The sequence below is a fragment of the Coffea arabica genome, chromosome 4e (genome assembly GCF_036785885.1).
Source record: "Coffea arabica cultivar ET-39 chromosome 4e, Coffea Arabica ET-39 HiFi, whole genome shotgun sequence".
Lineage (NCBI taxonomy): Eukaryota > Viridiplantae > Streptophyta > Magnoliopsida > Gentianales > Rubiaceae > Coffea > Coffea arabica.
The window spans coordinates 7,467,581-7,489,794 of NC_092317.1; the positions used below are offsets into that span (position 1 = coordinate 7,467,581).

The 22,214-nt window shown below is 35.7% G+C and overlaps 2 protein-coding genes across 5 annotated transcripts; one reads left to right on the forward strand and one right to left on the reverse strand.

Annotated features, from left to right (window-relative positions):
* The first annotated feature begins 2,998 nt into the window (after positions 1-2,998).
* LOC140005991 (homeobox-leucine zipper protein HDG12-like) lies at positions 2,999-7,267 on the forward strand. Of its 2 annotated transcripts, none has more exons than XM_072047456.1 (10): positions 2,999-3,353; positions 3,484-3,601; positions 3,735-3,923; positions 4,019-4,486; positions 4,578-4,679; positions 4,822-5,031; positions 5,128-5,308; positions 5,467-5,735; positions 5,835-5,924; positions 6,010-7,267. In XM_072047456.1, exons 1-10 carry the CDS (start codon positions 3,232-3,234, stop codon positions 6,493-6,495), a joined length of 2,235 nt encoding a protein of 744 aa, XP_071903557.1. In that variant the 5' UTR covers positions 2,999-3,231; the 3' UTR covers positions 6,496-7,267. The 2 variants fall into 2 exon arrangements, with proteins under 2 accessions (XP_071903557.1, XP_071903558.1); XM_072047457.1 differs by having other exon boundaries at positions 6,022-7,267.
* Positions 7,268-12,402: 5,135 nt separating this feature from the next.
* LOC140005992 (uncharacterized) lies at positions 12,403-21,988 on the reverse strand. 3 transcript variants are annotated; one of them, XM_072047460.1, is made up of 5 exons: positions 21,748-21,988; positions 16,387-16,859; positions 15,540-15,674; positions 13,115-13,270; positions 12,403-12,960 (listed from the first exon to the last, which is right to left on the reverse strand). In XM_072047460.1, exons 2-5 carry the CDS (start codon positions 16,813-16,815, stop codon positions 12,622-12,624), a joined length of 1,059 nt encoding a protein of 352 aa, XP_071903561.1. In that variant the 5' UTR covers positions 16,816-16,859; positions 21,748-21,988; the 3' UTR covers positions 12,403-12,621. The 3 variants fall into 3 exon arrangements, with proteins under 3 accessions (XP_071903561.1, XP_071903562.1, XP_071903559.1); XM_072047461.1 differs by lacking the exon at positions 21,748-21,988 and adding an exon at positions 18,057-18,274 and having other exon boundaries at positions 16,387-16,817; XM_072047458.1 differs by lacking the exon at positions 21,748-21,988 and adding an exon at positions 18,057-18,271.
* Between the last annotated feature and the right edge of the window lie 226 nt (positions 21,989-22,214).

Here is a 22,214-nt window from a genome sequence, read left to right on the forward strand (position 1 = left end):
CTTGAATTTGGTGAAATCGGACTTTACCGAATTCCGAATTGAATTTGGGACAAATTCGAATTCGAAGTTGGTGAATTTGAAATCAAATTCGATCGAAAATTCTGATGCCAAAATTTCGTAAAATTCCAATTTCAAAGTTCCAAATTACCAATTTTGATTCCAATTCACACCCCTAAGCTATATAACGTTGAGAAAGGAACAAAGACATCCGATTCTCGGTAAAATTATTCTCAATGATGTAACATTTTTAAACATACTATAAATGAATGTTAACTAATTGTACAATCTTATAAAAGAGACGCAATTATAATATATGAACTTTTAAGCCTCGAGATCTTAAATTTAGCAATAAGACTTCTAAATAATTAATAATGAGTTATTCAATTAGTTATAATTTGGTATACTGTTCAAAAATAATTATATTGACAATTATTCTAACCCCTTTCCCCATGACATTAGAGGAGAGCAATGCAGGATTTTGACTTTGAGAAAATCACCATAAATTTTACAGCAGTTTCTATCCTTTTAATTTGCTACTTCCTCTTCTCCAAATTGTGCCCCAAAACAGTTGAAGTTTTTAATTTCCTTTATTACAATTCTAGCGCAACGGATCTTCTGTCTCACACCCTGTGCCACTCTCTGTTCCATTTTTTATTATATTGCTATTTCTTCTACATAAATATCATGTTTTAAATTTTTTTTTGTTTCTTTAAGATCTAATAACTATTAATTGAGTAAAAAATAAATACAACAGCTTCCAAAAAGCAATATATAATAGAAAATTAAAAAATACAGCAGAAAATTCATAAAAATCTCATTTTTTATGCATTTTGATTTTTTGAGTTTGTTAAATTTTGTGTATTACTCAATTAATAATTATTGGATCTTAAGGAAACAAAAAAGAATTAAAACATGATGTTTATGAAGGAGAAATAGCAATATAATAAAAAGTGGCACAGAAAGTGGCACAGGGTGTGAGACAGAAGATCCGTTGCGCAATTCTAGTTGGTTATTAAAATAGCGCAACGGATCTTCTGTCCCACACCCTGTGCCACTCTCTGTCCCACTTTTTATTATGTTGCTATTTCTCCTACATAAATATCATGTTTTAGTTCTTTTTAGTTTTCTTAAGATCTAATAACTATTAATTGAGTAAAAAATAAATACAGTAGCTTCAAAAAATTAATATATAATAGAAAATTAAAAAATACAGCAGAAAATTCATAAAAAATCTCATTTTTTTAAAATAGGTATAAAACAAAAGTCACCAAGTACCCAGAATATTAGTGGCAGCCCCCTTCATAGAGAATTCCTTTTTCTTTCAAATGGTTTCAACTAATGGGCTTAACTCCACCATTTTATGCTACAAAGATCACGTATCTTGAAATTGAAGCTAAAGAAATTTACAATCTGATTTCATGCAAAATCAACATCAAGTAATAATATAATTTTTTGCCGTTCAATCAAAACTTATGATTTTTCTCCAAAATAAATAAATAAATACTTTTAATATTAAGTTGAACATAAAGTAAAGAAATGTCCCCACCTGAGCTACCTTTGGTTTCTGCTACATTTATAAGTCCATATGCATATTCTTTCATCACGCCCACATCCAATTATGACTGCCAAAGGAAAAAATTACTATAAATTTTACTACAAAGTATAAATATTTATACATATGGATCAAAATGATTTTTTACCTATGCTAATATGGAATAAAGTCATTAATTTTGTTAGTAAAGCCCAAATTAATTAGCCACATTATGCTTCAAAAAAGAAAAAAAATTAGCCACATATATTACGTACACTAACAACACAGGCACTAGGCTTAATCATTTATGTAACTTCCACCTAGACCTTATTATTATCACTATTATTATGATGGTTATCATGATGGAGTGGCTAAATTCGGACTCTTCTTCTGTGATTTATATTTTGATGCATTAATGATTTGTACTATTACTATCAGAACTTGTACCATGTGTGAATTCATAATAATGCAAGGCTATGAATTTATCATATCCCTTCATCATTTTTGTAGGTTTCATTTCCTTAAATTTTTACATCTGTTGAGTAATCTTAAATTGAATTCATATGAAATTTTTTGCACTTCTTTTTCTTGAGAATACTACTTTTTTGAACCTTGCAGATTGAATATGAATATGACGTGGTCACATCTTGTCCATCAATCTCCACCAATTAATATATAGTACCATACAAGCCCTTCGGTTATTCTTGAAGTCTTCAACACAATTGTGCTCTCTCTTTTTAGCATATGGGGAATTATTACCCCCAAAAAAAATATAGTATGATAAAAAAGTGGAACATTAAATGGAAAATTAAAAGCCTTGTCCGAATGGTGAGTCACACTCATTGGCAAGTTCAAACTTCAAGAATTCAGGCTTCAGTCCTCAGCCAAACAACCAAAAGGAAAAAGCTAAAAATATCCAAAATGCACAAAGAAACAAACAAATTGCCAATTCCATGCATATATTAATTTAGAAATGGAATTTAATGAACAAAACCCTATATTGGTAATAATATTCCAGAGAAAAGTATATATATGTATAAATACATATTACTGCCGGGGAAAAGAATAATTAGGTAAAAGACTGAGAGTGCATTTAGTGCTAATTTTTTTTTTTTTAAAAAAAAAAAGAAGAAAAAAACCCTTGAAGAGAAAGAGACTAAGACAGAGGTATTATGAAGAGAGATGTTGAGTGAGTAACCGTTATATTATGGTCCTTAGTCCTTATTGTGAGCTAAATTATGGGATAACGGTAACAAAAGTCAAGGAATCAAAAACCATAATATTTTCCCTTCTTTTTTTCTTTCTTTGCCTTCGTATTATTTTGATCATCAAGATTCAAGATTCATCTCCTCCTAACCTAGTCCTCGAAAAGAAACTAGAGAGAGAAAAAAAAATCCCCCCAAAAGAAGCAACAACAACCTCTTTTTCCCTTTTTCTTTGATATTTTTCTCCCTACTACTACTACTACTACTCTTCAGCTCCCTCCATTTACAACCCCTTCTGCTACATCTCTGGCATGATGTAATATACCATCCCAACATCAATCTCTACACCTACTAGGAAATATGTGTAGTTGAATGGTAATATAATGGCCATAGCTGATTCTTTTTCTAAAGTACTGCTTCTTCTTCTTTTGCATCATCAATTTTTTGAAGGAGAGTTTCTAGCCTCTTTTTTACTTAGTCAATATTAACAGATAGATGGACTATGCAAGTGGAGGCGGTGGTTCGGGTGGTGACCACCATCACCACCACGATGCCTCTGATCGTAGGAAGAAAAGATACCATCGACACACTGCTCATCAGATTCAAAGGCTTGAATCGTAAGAGTTATATGTAGTTCTAAGTTTGCATATGCATTTGTTGTTGTTTGATGATGATACTAAGGTTTTGTTTCTCTCTCTCTCTTTTTTTGGCGTGTGTTATTTTATGCGTGTTGATGAAAACGAAAAGCATGTTTAAGGAATGTCCTCATCCTGATGAGAAAACAAGGTTGCAGTTGAGTAGAGAGTTGGGATTGGCTCCTCGCCAGATTAAGTTCTGGTTCCAAAACAGGAGGACGCAAATGAAGGTAATTTATTTATTTTTTCTATTTTGGAACCCTTTTGGATCATAGGTTGTTTTCTTGATGACATGATCTGGTGGTTCTTCTGTGATTGGTTTGACTTGGGCCTAACATGTTTTGGCTGAATATAATGACACAGGCACAACATGAACGAGCGGATAACTGTGCACTTAGAGCAGAAAATGATAAGATTAGATGCGAGAATATAGCCATCAGAGAAGCCTTAAAAAACGTGATTTGCCCTTCTTGCGGAGGCCCTCCGGTTGGAGAAGATTCCTACTTTGACGAGCAAAAGCTTCAAATGGAAAATGCCCAGTTGAAAGAAGAGGTAGAATTCTTAATTTCTTCTCGACTTTCAATGCTTAAATTTGCTCATGGTTTCTTGCTTGTGAACTAATTCAAGTTGTTTGTATTATTTTGTAGCTTGATAGAGTTTCTAGCATTGCGGCAAAGTATATTGGTAGACCTATTTCACAACTTCCACCAGTGCAGCCTATTCATATATCTTCACTAGACTTGTCCATGTCTAGTTTTGGAGGAGGAGGAATGGTTGGTCCATCACTTGACCTTGATCTTCTTCCAGGAAGTTCATCAACTATGCCAGGTTTACCCTTCCCAGCAATGAGCATTTCAGACATGGATAAATCCCTTATGGCTGATATTGCTGGGAATGCCATGGATGAATTGATTAGGCTTTTACAAACCAATGAACCTCTTTGGATGAAGTCCCCGGTCGACGGGAGGGAAGTTCTTAATCTTGAGAGTTATGAAAGAATTTTTCCAAGGGCTAACACTCACTTGAGAAGTCCAAATATACGGATTGAAGCTTCAAGAGATTCAGGTGTTGTGATAATGAACGGTTTAGCATTGGTGGACATGTTTATGGATGCGGTCAGCAGCCTTCTCTTTTTTTCAATTTATTTGATCTTATTTATTGTGTTTTCGTCAACATGGAATAATGAAAATTATGGCTGTTTTGTAGAATAAGTGGGTAGAATTATTTCCTACTATAGTCTCAAGGGCAAGAACACTTGAAGTAATATCATCTGGCATATTGGGCAGCCAAAGTGGTACACTGCAATTGGTAATTACTTCCTTTTTTTTTCTTGTCCTTTTTGCATTTTCTGCTTTCAAATAAACACAGTTCCGTGCTATGGAAAGAGATCATGGGCTGTAATTTTTTTACCATTTGCTGTTATCATTTTAAATCCAATATTTTGGTGCAGATGTATGAAGAATTGCAGGTGCTTTCACCTTTTGTACCCCCTAGGCAGCTGTACTTCCTTCGTTTCTGTCAGCAGATTGAGCAAGGTTCTTGGGCAATAGTCGATGTTTCGTATGATATTCCTCAAGAAAATCAATTTGCTTCTCCATGTAAAACTCACAGGCTTCCTTCTGGATGTTTGATACAAGATATGCCCAATGGCTACTCCAAAGTAAGTTCACTGTAGAAGTATTATTAAACTGGTTTTTGTTTCTTGTTTCATTCCAGACACCACTAATTTTAGCTATAAATGCTATGCCAAATATAGGTTACTTGGGTGGAACATTTAGAAATTGAAGAAAAAGCTCCTGTGCACAGGCTCTTTGGAGATCTTATTCACAGTGGTTTGGCATTTGGTGCTGAAAGATGGCTTGCCACTCTTCAAAGAATGTGTGAAAGATTTGCTTGTCTGATGGTAACCGGCAATTCTACACGTGACCTCGGAGGAGGTAAATTCGTTTTTGTATTCAATTAATTCCGACTTTTCCTCTAAAGTCATTATTTTTCTATAAGAATATATTATTGTTTTCCTTTGGGATAATGCTTAGTTCAATTACTAGTATTTTTGCGTCCTTTTCTGAATTTATGGCTGCATTTTGGTGTACAGTAATTCCATCGGCTGAGGGGAAGAGAAGTATGATGAAACTTGCACAAAGAATGGTAAGCAGCTTCTGCCAAAGCATCAATCCATCCAATGGCCATCAATGGACAACACTTTCAGGCCTGAATGAATTTGAAGTTAGAGCCACACTCCACAAAAGCACAGATCCTGGACAGCCTAATGGTGTGGTCCTTAGCGCAGCTACTACAATTTGGCTTCCAATCCCTCCACAAAATGTCTTCAACTTTTTTCGTGATGAGAGGACTAGGCATCAGGTACTTGATGAATACACAATCAACCTTATTTAGATATAGAAACGTTATAATAATGTGATAATGGTGCAGATTAGATTATATTTCCATTAATTTCTGCAGTGGGATGTTCTTTCCAATCAAGCTCCAGTACAAGAAGTTGCTCACATTGCCAATGGCTCTCATCCTGGAAACTGCATATCTGTTTTAAGGGTAATAGCATAACTATGAAACCGTTCTTTTCATAATACAACGTTCATTCATATGTAACAAAGATTAAAGTTGCTGATGATCCCAGAAATTCGAGCAGGCCTTCAACACAAACCAAAACAACATGTTGATTCTTCAAGAAAGCTGCATAGATGCATCAGGGTCGCTGGTAGTTTTTGGTCCAGTTGATCTTCCAGCTATAAACATAGCAATGAGTGGTGAGGATCCATCATACATCCCATTACTGCCATCGGGGTTCACCATAACACCTGATGGCAGGCCTGGTAACCAGCAGCAGATACAAGCTGCAGGAGGAGATGGAGCATCGACAAGTTCAAATGCAGCGGCAGCAGCAGCAGTAATGGGGAGTGGTGGGGGTGGTAGTAGTAGCGGTGTTGGTGGTAGGTCAGGTGGAGCTGGAGGTTCACTTATTACAGTAGTATTCCAAATACTAGTAAGCAGCTTACCATCAGCTAAAATGAGCCCAGAGTCAGTAAATACCGTTAATAACCTTATCGGCACCACTGTCCACCAAATTAAAGCTGCCTTGAATTGCTCCACTACTACTTCTTGATAATCATCTTCATTCAATTCAATTGAATTCAGGTAGCCAGCCAGCTCTTTTTGCTTCTTTCTACCACTTCTTATGCTGGATACTGCTGGTCTGATCCTGCTGCATGCACCACTTATAAAATGCAACTGTCCCCTCATCTTTTGTTTTGTTTTTCTCGACCATAAATACTACTAGTACAGACCAGAGAGAACATTTTTCAGAGGCTATCCATCCTAGCTGCTCTTGTGTAGCTGGGGTATTAATACTATTACTTCAATGAAGAGGAGAGAAAGAAAGAAAGAAAAAGGAACTCTTAATTTCTTGGGGAGGGGAGGTTAGTTGGGATTATGAATGCTCCATCATCAATAGCTGAAGCTGACAAATTTGCTGCATCCATATGCTCCTGCTGCTGCTGCTGCTGTTTAACTGCCAAGATTCATTACGGTTCACAACTACTTTAATTTATTTCAACCTTTAATTTTTTTTTGGGCTTTTATTGTTTTTTCCTTGTAATTTTTTTTTTTGTTGGGGTGTGGGTGGATTTTTGTTTCGGTTTTCATATATTATATATTGCTGAAAAAGAGGGAGTCAAGAACGCACCATACTAGTATTTCATGCTGTGGGCCTTCGTTTCTTTCTCTGTCAAATTGTGTTTTATTGCACACAATTTTTCTGTTTTCTTGCTTCTTTTAGCTTTCTAAACACAGCAAGAATGTTGTATGGTTCGGGTATTGACTTCTGTATTCTTGAACTTTCTGTCTTTTCAATGGAAATTTCTTGTCTTTAGATTTTATTCTACTGTTTTGATATTGCAACAGCGGATTGTAACCACTCACCCTTAGGGCTGTCAACGGGCCGGGTCCGGGCCGGAATTCATTATTCTGGACCCGGACCCGAATTACTATGCCGGATCCGGATCCGACCCGTTTACCCGACGGGTCTTTACCCGGAAAAATTTACCAAAATTTATAATTTCTAATAAAAATGAGAAAAAAATATATTTGTAAACTAATTTCTAACTAATGCAAAGAAAAAATCAAATAAGAAAAGAAATCAAATTAACTTTATTAAAATACATCACCCTAATCAAATTATATTGATAAATATATATTTTTTAAATTATTAATTCATTTATATCCGGATCCGGGTCTAAAACAGGTCGGAATACTATATTCCGTATCCGACCCATTTTTTTGTTTGACAAAACGGATCCGGGAAACGGAATTAAATCTCTACCCATACCCGCAAAAATTTCCCGGATCCGGTCCGGATCCGGGTCTAGACCCGACCCGTTGACAGGCCTACTCACCCTACCCCCTTAGTAGGTGTGGATCTTGCACGAGTTCAATTAAATACATCTCCTATTGATTAGGTGTACAAGCAAATAAACTGGGATTTTTTTTTTTCATTTACCTTCTTCTATTTCTTTTGTCCATCACCCTTATTTTTAAGTTATCAAAACTTGAAACAATGGTACTAGGAAAATGGAAAATTTATCTTGATGAAAAAATTAACCATTATGCTAATTGAACCAAATAATTTATCATTTCATTTGTAGCCTATGGAAGGTTGTTTATGACTTAATTGTATAAAGAATTTGATTTGTTTTCATACTTTAAAACTTTTTAATAGAGGACTTAACCAAATGACGACATGTACACTTACTTTTGATGAGATCTTGGTCTAATAATCTTCAAACTTCATAAATTCTCGATTCAAATAGTACTGTTTGCGGGTTGATTTACGGTAGTGTTGAGTTGCAAATTGCTTGATCTCACTATTGAGATTTAGATTTAATCTTATGTTAAAAAAAAAATTGAGAAAATTGTTTAAAAATATCTCTCACATTTTGCCAAATAAATTTTTTTGTCCTTCACTTTTAAAATATTAATTTTACGTCTCTCACAAATTCAAGTTAACGAAATTCGGTCTCAAATAGAAACCGAACTTCACCATCCAAGCAATTGCTGACTGGAGGGAAGCTCTGAGAACCTTAAGTCTTGCTACTCACTCATACTAAGTTTCGATGTGGGACAACATCTGAAATCACCATATGACTCATATGTAGTCATTTTAATGTAAAAAAAAAAAGTGAGATCTCACATTTTTAGTATCAAGAATGAATACAAATTGAGTTTAGTTCTACTTTTTTTAGGGAAAAAATGAATATAATTCGGATCAGATCCCACTTTTTTAAATGCAAAAATGAACATGGAGGAGGTTCGTTTGTTTAGTTACAAATAGAATCTAACCTTTTGTCTCCAAAGACAAAAATGATCAAGGGCAGGTGGTCACGTGATGGATTCAAGGTAAAAAGCGATCGAAAATCTAGGTTGAAATCAAACTTTATATTTTGTAAGAAATACAAAATTATCATCTTAAAAGTAGAACTAAAAAATTCATTTGACGGGATACGAGAAACGTTCAACACAATTGTCCTTAAAAAATCAACTTTCTCTAAAGGAGTTGGCCACCACACTAATTGTGTGATAGGAGGTCAAGGGTTCAAACCTTACCTCCCATCAATGTGCCTCAATATGAGATTTATTCTAAATCCGTATGGGTGTGTGGTGCACTCGTCTAGTCTGACGGTGAGTAGGTTCTCCCTACCCTTAGAAATAGAAGTAGATTAAACTAAATTAGATGTCCCGTTAAAGTAAAAAAAAAAAAAAGATTGTCCTTAAAAATTTTGCCATACACTGAGAAACAGTAGATGTACACACGAATCTAATATCTGTAGCATCCATCCATCAAATCCATCTCGCACCCGACTTTGCCGTCCGAGCCTCCAACAACAATCTCCCTGTCACGGTGGTCCTGGAGTGTGAGAATAAAGACGGCCATGAGTTCAAAGTCATTGTGGGTGGGACCAAAACAATGACAGATTGGATAGCTTTTTCGTTAACATCAATTTAATTTAAGGCCACCACACCACTGTTGTATTGTATGACTCAGAAGTTGGGAGATTTAATTCGACAATAACGTACAATAAAACAATTAATAATCCATCCGTGTGTACCTCAGATATTTCAATACCCTTCCCCCCACCCTTTTTTTTCTCCCTCCGTCTCGTAAAAAAATAGGCTCATTTTTCTTTTATATCTATCCCAAATTATACGTCTATTTCCATTTTTAAAGAGCCAGTTAGTTTGTTGTTTTACTAATAATCCATCCGTGTCTCTTATTTTGAATGAATGGTCTAATATTCATAAGGGGTATTTGAGGAAAGCAAGAATAAAAATAATTATTGTAACTATATTAACTAAATTTCTTAATCTACGTGGAAAAAGAAGTAGACTTATATATTTTTATGCGAGGAAGGAGGGAGTAACTAATAACAATAATCGGGGTTTCTTGCTATGTAAGATAAAAACACGTACGTATTCTTTCTTAAAGCCAAGGAAGTGGATGGGTTCCATCAATCTCGGGAAGAAAATTGGCGTTGGGGGCCATACTAATTAATCTCATTGTGCCCACATCAAATGTGGAATAGTCCATATTCACACAAAGTTTTTTTTTTTTTTTTGCTGTTTTGGTACATGCTTGATGATGATTTTCGCATTCTCCTTTAATCCAAAGTGTTATGGTTGGGTTGAGTAAAACCAACAACAATTACACTTGGATTGAGGGTTTTTAAAAATTGGTTGAAGTTGTAATTCATTCTTCAGAAGGGAATTGCACATTGATTATGCTGCTGGATTTTAAAACCATTGATTCATTCGAGTGAAATGAATACAGTTAAAGAATCAAATCCATCTTAAAACCTTAATAATCATATGATGGCTAGAAGTCTGTGATTTTGAATGTCGACATGGTGCTCAAGTTCTTGAATCCTATAGCATATAATTCATACCTCAATTGGGATGGCAAAATAAATTCAGGCTGAAGGCTAGGTGAAAGCCTTCAATTTCTGCCAATGACCACCACTGCAGTGTTAGTTATAGTCTGTCCAACATTATTAAGTTCACATTCTAGCATGTTTTAATTTTCTATTGCTAGCTAAATTAAAAAAAAAAAACTTTAAAAAAAAGAAAGAAGGAAAAGGGTCCTTCAATTTGGTGGGTCCGATTTCTTTTGAATTTTTCTATATAATTGGCATGGTATAATTAGGAGGAATTTTATGTCGGTCCAATACTTGAAGTAATAGAGGCACTAGCAAGAAAGAGAAATCCTAGGAAATTATAGGATTTCCTCCTGAGTGCTGAATTCTGATCAGTATTGATCAGCAGCAAGAAAGCATGTGATCATCTTTCTCGAATTGGAGGCAGCGCATGTAACTGATCTTCAACTTCGCCCTAGGGAGCTTACAATGTGCAAAACAAGGAATTTGTACCTCAAATCTTGAGTGTGTTTGGATTGTAGATTATTTGGGATAATTTTTTTGAAAAAACATACTGCATCACTTTTTTGACGTGATTCACGCGAGATAAAAAAATAATTGAAAAATATGTTGATGATGATACAAGGAAATGAACTCTGGCGAATAATCTACTATCCAAATGATTAGGTCGTATAATTGTACACGTCAAATAAGTAACAAAATACAACCATCATTTTTTTTTCACACAGTCTATGCATAAAAATACATAATTAATTTGTCGATTGGGTGGTTCAATCGGTAAAAACTCGTTTACCTTACGTAAGAGAATCTCGTATTCGAGTTTTGCTAGCGGTAATCTCTTATTAGTAGAATTATCTGTAAGAACCACCGTGAACGCCTGAAAAATGCACTAATGGATTCCTTTGGCATCAGAATGGGACGGCATTCCTCCCCTAAATTTTCACTTGTGTGCACTGAATGAGCCTAACTTGCGTCGACTGACCGAGCATACTAAATGAGAACAGACAATGTTGAGGATTTGATAAATAGCCAAGAAGGGGGAGCAACTCTAGTAGCACATACATATATATGAGGGCCATTTTCCCACCTAAGAAATAAAGTCATTGACCACTTTGCATTAAAGCTTACAGATAAATAGAATGGGCTATTCAATAGTCATTTCTACAGTCCAAGGCTTATCAGATAGCCTAATAACGACAGTGACTAATGCATTAATGACTTGAGGAAAAAGGGAAGAGAAAAGAACCCATCAAAATGTCAATCTTTTTCAAGTTGTCAAAAATAGATTGGAAAGGGCACCAACCCAATCCTATGAGCTTGAGCTATCAGTGTATATCTTGGTCTACTTGTGAATTCCCAAGCTGTTTGATTCGGCTTACTTAGCAAGAAAACATATTTATTCACTTACTTCCCCATCATTATTTGGAGTGAAGTTTCAATTTTGCGTAGTGAGAAGGCATCTCATCAGCAGCGACCATTCTCTGGGTAATTTTCTCTTCATTGTGTTGGAGTAATATAATGTCAATATGCTCTCTTTTGAGTCATTAACCAAAATTTTACTTCTTTTTTTAGTAGCGGAAGAATGAGATTTAGGAAATAGGGAGCTAGATAGGGAAATTGAATATAAAATCTTATTTGAAATATTAAGATTTCAATAACTTAACAGATTCAGATTTGCTATTATCATTTGGTAAAATAAAAAAAAAACATATTCAGATTTCAAATTTCAAACTTCATTTTTGTCAAACACTGCCTAAGACTTCTAATTTTTAGAGACTAAGCCTTTACTTAAATAGTTGTACTTAATCGTTAATCATTAACAAAATAAGTTACATCCACTTGAGAATGATATGCTTAACAATATTCATTACGTTCAATTTCAAGTGTAATAAGCAGATGCCAACTAAAAAGCAATAAAGAGAAAGCAAAGTCATACCAAAACCCAAAAAAAAAGAAGACCAAATCAAAGGGCTAAAAGATTCATTACTTAGATATCAATTTTCATTTATCATTGTGGTAAGTTTCGATTTATTAATTTTCCCTTGTTCGTGAACTTAAAAAGCTTTTGAATGGCAAAAATGTCAATCTACACCTTAAGTTGCTTTTTTATAATTTTTTTTTTTTGTCATTGCTGCTAATGAAGGAGCATAATACATCATCAAACAGGCCCCATAGCTTGCCTCTCTTGACTTCTACAATGAGTTCACTATGAAACCAAGAAATGCAGATCGTTAAACTCTTTACACTTCTAATGGAAAAAACTGCAGAATGGTAGCATAACAGAGATAAGCAGCATCAGACCAATCTCAAGGCATGTGGGAATTTGCCTTGGATGACTCCTTTCCCCTCCAATTAGCTAGCACCTCATCAGTTCTAAACCTCTGTGTGAAAGTTGATTCCTCAAGAGGAGTTGATGTGCCATAAGCATAAGCTAAGAGGCCTGTGTAAGCAATCATTGCTCCGTTGTCAACGCAGTACCTTTCATCTGTTGCAAATAATTTCCCGCCCCTCTCAGAGCACATTATGCGCATCATCTCCTGCAAACGCTCATTGCAACCCACACCACCAACAATCAACACATCCTTCTTGTCGCAGTGTGCCATTGCACGTTCTGTAATCTCCACAAGCATTGCAAACAGTGTCTCCTGAAAGAGTTCCAAAAACATGAGATGCTCTGACAGGCATTTCCTTTCCTGATGTGGAGTAAATTAGCCATACCAATCGCACAATTTTCCACTCATATAAGATGAAAATTTGCAGAAAAGAAAAAAAAAATGCAGAAAAGTCCTAGCTGATTACCTGAAGGGAATAACACAAATCAGCTGGTGTGCATTCATTGTCTTTAAGCTTCTCCTCTGCAGTGCTCTCAATATAGCTCAATATTCCACTAAATGAAACATCCATTCCTTTTACAACATAAGGAAGGTCTATAAATTTTTCTCCTTTCTTAGCAAGCTGAAAAAAGCAATAGAAATTCAGTACCACTAACAGCAGTTTGTCTTAATTGAAGCATATTTGTTATACAAAATCAATCAGAGGAAATATTTGAACTTCATCGTCTACATGGAAGAATAAACAAAGCTTAGTAGTAATATTAAAAATATCCATGTGTATGAGAAGTTCAACGCTTACTCACATCACAACGGAAACATAAGAACAAGTAAATATGAAGATCAAATTAACACATAAAGAATTAGTAAATCCAATGACAGTTCACTTTCCCGAATCAGCAATGCCGCCTGAAGGGTTTAGCTCATGCTTATCACTTTTGGAAAACAACTTTTGTCAAAGTCACTAAAAGTGAAAGTCACTTGAAAAATCAACCAAATTAGTGGTCTCTCAACTAAAGACCAAGAATTACGCTATACCTTGATTGATGAAGATGTAAAGTGCAGAGCGAGAGAGAAAGCAGAAAAAAGAAGACAGGAAAATGGTTCATACTGTAAACTGCTAAGCTAACCCAGTACTATTTAGCTCCTCAGATAATCAAAGAGTAGTTGAATCACGTCAGTGCCTAAAGGTGAATCATTTATAAAAGTTTAGTGGCTTACTAGTTTAAGACCTTGTTTGGTAAATATGTGACATTTGGAAACTATTCCGTCTCATCTCATTTTGACAATACTTAGGGTGGAGGACAATGGCTCTTTCAGGTGCTTGTTGACGACTGATGGAAGAACAAATATCTGGCAAACAGACTTCCAGCAGAAGGATGATCCTATATATACTTCAACAATCCATGATTTGAAAGACTTCATTTATGATTTCAGAAATTGTGAAATTGTAGCTGCCTCAGGCGGAAACTCCAACAACTCCAGTTGAAATTCTTAATGTGACTGACTTAGTTCCTGTTGAAAACGCCCTTTGGATTTGAGAATACATGGCTTGAAGTGGAATAAAGTTTACGATGGAGAAGATGTAAACATGGACTAGCTTATAAAAAAGCTAAGACAGCTGGAAAGAGCGGCAGGTTAGTAAAGGCTGGAGGAGCCAAGAAGTCACAGGTGAGATGGGAATAGTTGCAGCAGCTAAGTAGGCTAGAGGCAGGAATAAGCGAGCTTCGTCGCTAAAATATTATCAACCTAGTTCTTCCACAGGGTTACTAATGATCAGAAGAGGAGCAACTATTGCAACCAAGCTGTTAATTGATGAGGAAAAAATGACCAATGACATTTGCATTTAACCAGAGGGTTGTGGGGTTTCACGAAAAACTTTCATCAGGAATAGTAAATGAAGCTATTGAACTAGCTAGAAGAGAAAGAAAAACTAGAAGCTATCAAGAATCCTGGAACCCGGAGGTGCAAAGGCTCCGAAGGCAAGAAGTAACTTGCTGGAAGAGGAACTACTTGTGCCAACACATGCAATGTGGAGCAGCTTAGTTATGAAGGTAGCAACAAGCACACAGATTCTTAGTACTTCTAATGAAGTAACATTTAAGAGATTCCAACAATATTGAATATGTGAAGACTTATGGAACTCAAAAAAATTACATACTTAAGAAAATTCATTTGAGACCTTACATATGCATGAAAGAGAAATATGTGCACTTGAATCAAACCAGAATACTTTCCAAAAGAAGATATTCACGTTAAGGTCATGATAAGGATCTCATTTGAAACCCTGGATCAAGTAACAAGTAAAATGTGAGCATAAAACAACATCAACTAATGATCTTAGGAAAGGTTTGAAAAAGCCCATCCTTTGCCAAGTCAAATTAAAAGCCGGGAAAGATAATGACATCCATAATAGAAGCCCATATGAATTCAAAGGAGTGAGGTACTTCATTTTTGCTGCCCATTGTTCAGAGTCCAGCAATAGAGATTTCAAGCCATAGAACTTCAGAATTTTATTTCCAAAGAGCAACCAAGTATAAAAAGACCAAGCCTGGTTACACCATCAACTTTAAATGCCGCTTCTGAATATTACTATGCTATTTCAGAAGACAGTCAAGTAGTTTTCTGGAAGGGAAAAAATATTGCCTTTAACAAATTGTGGGCTTTGAAATCAACTTTGTAGCTACAGCCAGAGCTATTAAAAAAAAAAAGGCTCCAGTTCTTGAATTTTCGACTCTGATTTGGTTGATTGCTCAACTCTTTTCATGAATGCTAATTTATCCAGGTTTAGGGTTACCAGCTTATGCAATTTGGCTATTGCATCATACTCTATTATCAAGTTCCAATAGTCTTTTCATCCCAAAGCCATTGGTACATCGTTATTTAACAAATACCTGCTCAATGTTGTAACCAGGGCTAGGATCATTGGACAACTTCAGCACTCTTGCAAATCTATCCAAACAATTTCCAACTGCAATATCTATCGTTTCACCAAAAATCCTGTACCTTCCTTCGCTGTATGCAATAACCTGCAAGGATCATTAACATTATTACTGGGTAAGACAATATTGTCAGGTTCGATAACTGCAAGCTAAAAAGTAAGAAAACAAGTCAGCATTGAAAAAGCAGTTCTCACACATACGAGGCTTAGAATGGAAGACACTATGTTCCAATGCTACCATGTGTTTTGTCTTTTGTATCTTATATTTACCTTGAATTTTTATAAAAATTAGATTTTTACAGCAACACACAAATAGGTATTAGATAAACTATGCTATTCTTTTAAAAAATCACTGTAGCTTGCAGTAGATCAGGCATTTTATCATTTCCAAAAAAAACGCAAGAACACAAATTGACACCTACATTCTGTACGTAATACATGCAAAAGCAAGAGAAAATTAAATGACTCAATTAGCTTAGGATACTGCAATTTGCAACATTGAACAGGAGGTATAATAAAGATTATTGAATGGAGCTACGGCATAGTTTTCCTAACTAAACAAATTAATGAGGCCAATATGAACTTTGCCTCTCATAATTCAAAATTCACTCTATAATTAGCACAGCATTCCCTTTTATTGTTTCAACAATAAATTCACCAAAAGGACCAATAGATTAAGTATAGCTACACAAAAGTGATATCTTGGTAAAAGACAGTTAGTTAACATGTAAACACATTGGACAATCATATATATACCAGCATATTGTAACTAATATAGAAGAAAACAAGCAGATAAGTACCTGAGTATTGCCTCCACTAACATAGAGTACAACTGGGTCATCTGCTTTGGTAACAATGCGACCCATTTCAATATGGGCAACACAATGGTTGACTGCCACTATAGGTTTGTTCCAAAGTTGGGACAGAATACGGACAACCACAGCAGAGACCTGGAGAGGAGCTCCCATTCCTGGGCCTTTAGTGTAACAAAGGCAATCAACAGCATCAGGAGTAATTTTAGCAGATTCCAAGGCAGACTTTATAAGAGGAAGGACATGTTGCAAGTGGTGTTGAGCTGTTTCCCTTGGTAAAAAGCCTTGACCTGGTGGTGTAATGTAAGTGTGACGTGGATTGGATAAAATTGTGCCATCAAGCATGACAACTCCAACACCAATTTTGTTTGCAGAACCCTCAAAACCTAGGGCTATGAGTGTCCTTTTGTCTTCCATCTCTAATTTACGACAGAAATTGTGATTGGGATGAGGTCCAGGGGCTGGCCGGCAGAAATAGAGACAATGCAAGGTAGAATGTATGTGTTATGCAAACCAGTAACAATGAAGAAATCAGATATCAAGGCAAAACAGAATGACAAGACATCACATACGCAAATACAGAGTGACGACAAATCAAATACAGAAGTAAATGCATCCACAGACATGCAACATGTAAATGTTCAATCAAAATGAAGATTGTAAATGAGAAATGCAATTGTGCATCGTCCAACAGTAAGATAAATTAGTTATGGGGCAGTTACATTTTTCTAACTACAAGGCCAAACAAAATAGTAGCTAAAGTACTGCAATACAGAAATCAAATTTTCACACAATCAATTCACTTTATGTTCAATCCCATATTCTCTTCTCCTCTAACAGGCTAGGCTACTGCTCAAGTCTTTAATTGATGTAAATGTGACAAACTATGACACTGTAATGTCATTAAGACCATATTGAAGCAAAGGCTTTGCAATCCTAGAACATATATAACTTTTGGGGTGCTGAGATGACAACCAAAACATCACTTGTGCAGCATCCACCACCTGAGCAATGCCCCGCCCCCAAAAAAACGCTGCCTAGTTGATACAAACAACTCCTGGAAACATCCCGGGACTACCTAACATGTTCATCATACACTGGAATAAGGGCATCAGCTGCACTTAAAAAATGTACATGCCAACACATCGGATTAATGGCCTCGGCTCCTCTAGACAATGTACAACCCAATCCGTTAAACACCTCCTGGAAACATTCCACGACTACCTAACACGCTCATAACACACCAGAATAAGTGCCTCTGCTCCACTAAACAATGTACAGACCAACACACCAGATTAAGGGCCTCAACTCCTCTAAACAATGTATAAACCAACACAAAAGGATTTATAACCCGGACAAAGAATTGTAAACTCTAAGCCCTACAACCTTTTAAGGAGTGTATCAGAAAGCTCATCAGCACCAGACCACAAAACCAAGTATAGCACGAAAAATGATGTTACTAGCAGCTAGTGATTCTTTCTTCCTGTATAATTCCAAAATATTCCCAAAATACAAACAAAAACAAAAAAATTTAAATTTGGAATAACGTAAACAGGAACAGAAATCAAAATGATAACCTAAGAACAATAGAACTGCAGGTGGAAATCAAAATGATAACCTAAGAACAAAAATTCAGTAAATATGAATATTTCTCATACCAAATTCCAAATCCTTCCTTATTATCTTGAAGAGAGTTTGTTTTTCCGTTATTGGGTGGCCGTTGTGGTGGTGGTGGTGGGGGCGGCAGGCTGCTACTGTGGGGTTTGGCGGGAGAGGTGAGAAGCTTTCCGTGGAAGAAAGAATATACGATGACGTTTAGGTATTATTGCTTGGGAATTGCCTGGAGAACGGGGTTAACGAGTCACAACACAATACGATGACGTTTAGGTTTTATGTTTTCAAAAAGAGCAAATGGTGCAAAATGTCATCAAACTGTCACCTTTACCGCTTCTCGTCAATTAACCTTTTTCTTAACCAAAAATATTAAGGATTAACTTTTTATATACTGAATGTATTTAAAAAAATTATTCAAATATTAATTAACTTTTTTGTAGCAAAAAATGTCACTCAATTCTTTAATACGTGATCTATTAGTCATTTCGTTAATGGTTACAAGAAAGTCATTCACATAACTTGATCATTGAAGGGTAAAAATGTCTCAAAATTGCCCTCGTAACATGTAGTCCCTTGCAAACTCTGAAGGTGATCCAATACGTCGCACCCAGTTCCTTGCGTAGTTGGAATCATGACAAACTAATCTATACTCACCTGGCGCAAAGATCACACAAGATTTATTCTGATACCATCACAACGCAAACTCAAGAGTTGGTGTGAGGCCCCCACTTCTCCCTAAGGCAAACCCTAGGGTATCAGCGAGATGTCTGCCCAACTCTCGTCAGGACTCACACACTTATTCAAGCTTAAAAGGAATCCACAAGTCAATCATAGATTTAGAATTAAAGAAATTCTTCAGATATACAAGTCACAACTTCTAAAACTACCATTTATAATTACAAATCAAATCCCCAAATATAACAAAATTTACACTTCAGAAGTTTCCAATCTCATACACAAGATTTTACTAGTTTTGACCAAAAGTTGCTAGTCTAAATTCTTCAACGTTCACTTCCAAAACCTGTTAATGAAAACAAACTTGGGATGAGCTAACACTCAGTAAGGCCAAGAAAATTAAACAAGCAAACAAGTAGCATAGTTGAAAACAGCTTTAACATGAATTTTCATGTAAGTGTACAAGTAGGAAATAAACACACATGGAAGGATACAAGTGCTCTCAAGAGTTATTTTCACGTCTCAACCGATTCAAGCCATCTGGGTTGACTCTCCGTCAACTCAAGTAGTATCATGACCGTAGCGCTCCACTTACTCCCTCCATCCAACATAACACCCACTCGGATCCGAAACCAAACATTCATATAGTGGCGATACTATTCGAGTATGCCAAGCGAGATTTCAAAAGATCAAACTATATCATTTCCCAAGGTTCACCAGACTTCTCGACCAAGCCCTTGCTGGCTCGAGTTACAAGGTTAGCCAATGGGTTAGGGTGTTCCCACCAGCATGATTTATCGATAAGACCACGTTTCAATCGACTTAAACTCGTTCATAGCACTGAGTCAGGATGAGCGGTACCTCCCACCCAAATAGAGTGTGATACATTCTGCCGCTCAATGCTCACGAGTTAAAAAACATTTTCAAGTACAAGTGCAAGTCATATATAATCATTTGACAATTATCATTCATTCACAAGAGAAAGAGGACGAGGGCGGTAAAGTACACCCTCACCTCGGCAAGTTCACGTATCATATAGTACTTGTACAACATCATTTCAATCATATTAGCATTGAACATGCACTTGACACTCACCGAAATCAAGAACGTAAAGCAAGAGCAAGGCAAGATTAAACGAGTTCCTCAGGATTCTCTTGATCACCTGAGACATGCACAATTACAAATCACCTAGATATTCAACTAAGATCTAGTAGTATTCTTGCTACCCTCACTCAAGAGATAATACGTTCAAATCGAAGACAATTATCACTTACTAACTTAATCCACGAGGGTAGTATTTGAAAATATCTAAGAATGCATTAATTCAAGTCAAGTCAAGTCCAAGATTCTCCAATTTGAGGGTTAAACAGATCTCTGAGTTTTGGTACGAAAATTGAAAAATATGAAAGATTATTTTCTTGTCAAAATTTCCTAGTTAAACGCCCAAGTACAAGTCTTGACTGCTTTAATTAAGATAATTTGTTAAAAGTGTAAAATTTTGAGGAAATGAGAGATACATTAGCGAGAGAAATTCAATAAAGATACATTTGAAGTCAAGGTAGTGAAAAAAAAAAATCAAGGTAAGAGATTGGAAATTCGAGATTTTTAAAGTCCAAAAACCCGTTTCTATGCTTCAGGAATCTACTGAGATGAATAGTAACAGTAACTTTAAAAATTCGCAACTCAAGTTTCACAAGTCAAAAAAAATTATGAAAGTTATACCGTTGAAAAATAGATTTTTAGTACTACCACATCCCAGAAGACACTTTTTCAGAGATTCAAATCACAAGTAGGTCAAATATTCGATCCAAGTCAAAAATTCATTTCCTGAAGGAACAGGACATTCAAGCAGGATAACCTACTTTAAGGAGTCAGGGACAGTAGTACACATGGAGGAAAAACATGAAACTTTTACAGAACAAAGGCCCATGAGTCTAGTTTCAAATGCCGCTGACGACACCTCAATCAGATTTTTCTACACCAAGATATAAGTATTTTACTGAGACTGGTCAGTGAAATCCGAAAATCTGGAAACTCATTTTTTTTACTTGGAAAAACTCATTTTTTTTCTTTTAAAAATACAAGACTTTATTCAAACCACCCACACACTTAAGTATGACATTCATACCAACAATTAAAACTCTAGATCTATTTTCAAATGCAACAAATGGAACTCAATTTGGACCTTTCTACATCAAGATACAACATTTCAAAGAAAATTAATTTTTAGGACCTGTTTTTACGAAATTCCAATTCTGTCATACTTGACAGAGTTTAAGAATCTGATCATAACTAAAGTTACGCAACTCAAAATTTAGTGTGGTTTGCGGCGTTGAAAACTAGATTCAAAATGCTAAAAATCACTAGAAGGAACTATCATGAAATTCGTTTTGTAAGATAGACAAAATTGAGCTACAAACTGCAGCTTTGACTATTTCTCGGATGCAAGCAGTGAAGAATTTCAGTCATCTATACCGGTTCACTACGGCTCATAGGAAATGAGTTAGGGGTCGCATTTTATACCAACGGAAAGCTCTCAGAGTCTAGTTTCGGATGCCACAAACGACATTCGATTTCAACTCTCAGACAGAGAGTTATAACAAAAAATGTGAACACTGGTTGGGGTTTCCTGCTTAGAAAATTTCCAGAATTCAACCTCACTTTAACCCTATTTTAACACAACCAAACGGAAAACTTTTTAGGAGATATTTCATACACATAACCACCAACATGTATCAAGTATTATTGCATCAAAATAACATAAAAAATTCGAAATTAACATGAAAGCTTCAACAAGACAAAAATCGGACAGCATATACTTTCCTTCCTCTAGCTTTCTTTCCAACTTTTCCAACTCAAACTATACCATATCTCATCGAAGCAAGTAACAAACAAGCAAATAAACACACAAAATCCTCAAGGCCTCTACCTACCAAGCCACCTCAAGTCCACTATCTAGTGTCAAGGTTCATAGAACCCATCAACAACCCAACTTAACTAGTTACAACTAACTAAAAACTAACCATAAGATGGAAGGAAAATAAGAGTTTTGAGAATTACCTTCCCTCACAAGAAATCAGGTTCTAAATCACCAAGAATCTCTCCCCCTTCAAGTCTCCTACTAAGCTTGAGGATGCTCCAAGAGAATAGGTTAGGTTCGAGCAAGATTTAGGGAGCAAAAGAAAGAAGATGAAGCTGAAATTTCCTTGGCAAATGAAGGAAGAAGATTCGGTCAAGTGAGGAGAAGAAGAGATTGTTTTTGTGAGCTTTTGTGGGGACGTATAGGCTGGAATGAAGCATAAGAAACTCTAACTAATTACTAGTGGTAGACAAGAATAATTTGAATTGGTTTCTCTAGACTCCACATAGAGAACAATCGGAAGTGCTAGTAAGTGGTATAACATTTTTAATTCCTAATGGAAGACATAATAAGTAGTCATAATGAAAGTGCTAGTAAGTTATACTTTTATTGGTTCTAATGGCAACCAAAAACACGTGATAGTTCAATCCTCTTTTGGTTTCACGTA

Excerpts from the sequence above, each read along its gene's own strand:
- LOC140005991 (XM_072047456.1), top strand. The coding sequence starts at position 3,232 with ATGGACTATGCAAGTGGAGGCGGTGGTTCGGGTGGTGACCACCATCAC. Across the intron at positions 5,032-5,127 it reads TGCCCAATGGCTACTCCAAA|GTTACTTGGGTGGAACATTT; the intron begins GTAAGTTCACTG and ends TGCCAAATATAG. Across the intron at positions 5,736-5,834 it reads ATGAGAGGACTAGGCATCAG|TGGGATGTTCTTTCCAATCA; the intron begins GTACTTGATGAA and ends TAATTTCTGCAG.
- LOC140005992 (XM_072047460.1), bottom strand. The coding sequence starts at position 16,815 with ATGGAAGACAAAAGGACACTCATAGCCCTAGGTTTTGAGGGTTCTGCA. Across the intron at positions 13,271-15,539 it reads CTGGTTACAACATTGAGCAG|CTTGCTAAGAAAGGAGAAAA; the intron begins GTATTTGTTAAA and ends TGCTTTTTTCAG. Across the intron at positions 12,961-13,114 it reads ATTTGTGTTATTCCCTTCAG|GAGACACTGTTTGCAATGCT; the intron begins GTAATCAGCTAG and ends GAACTCTTTCAG.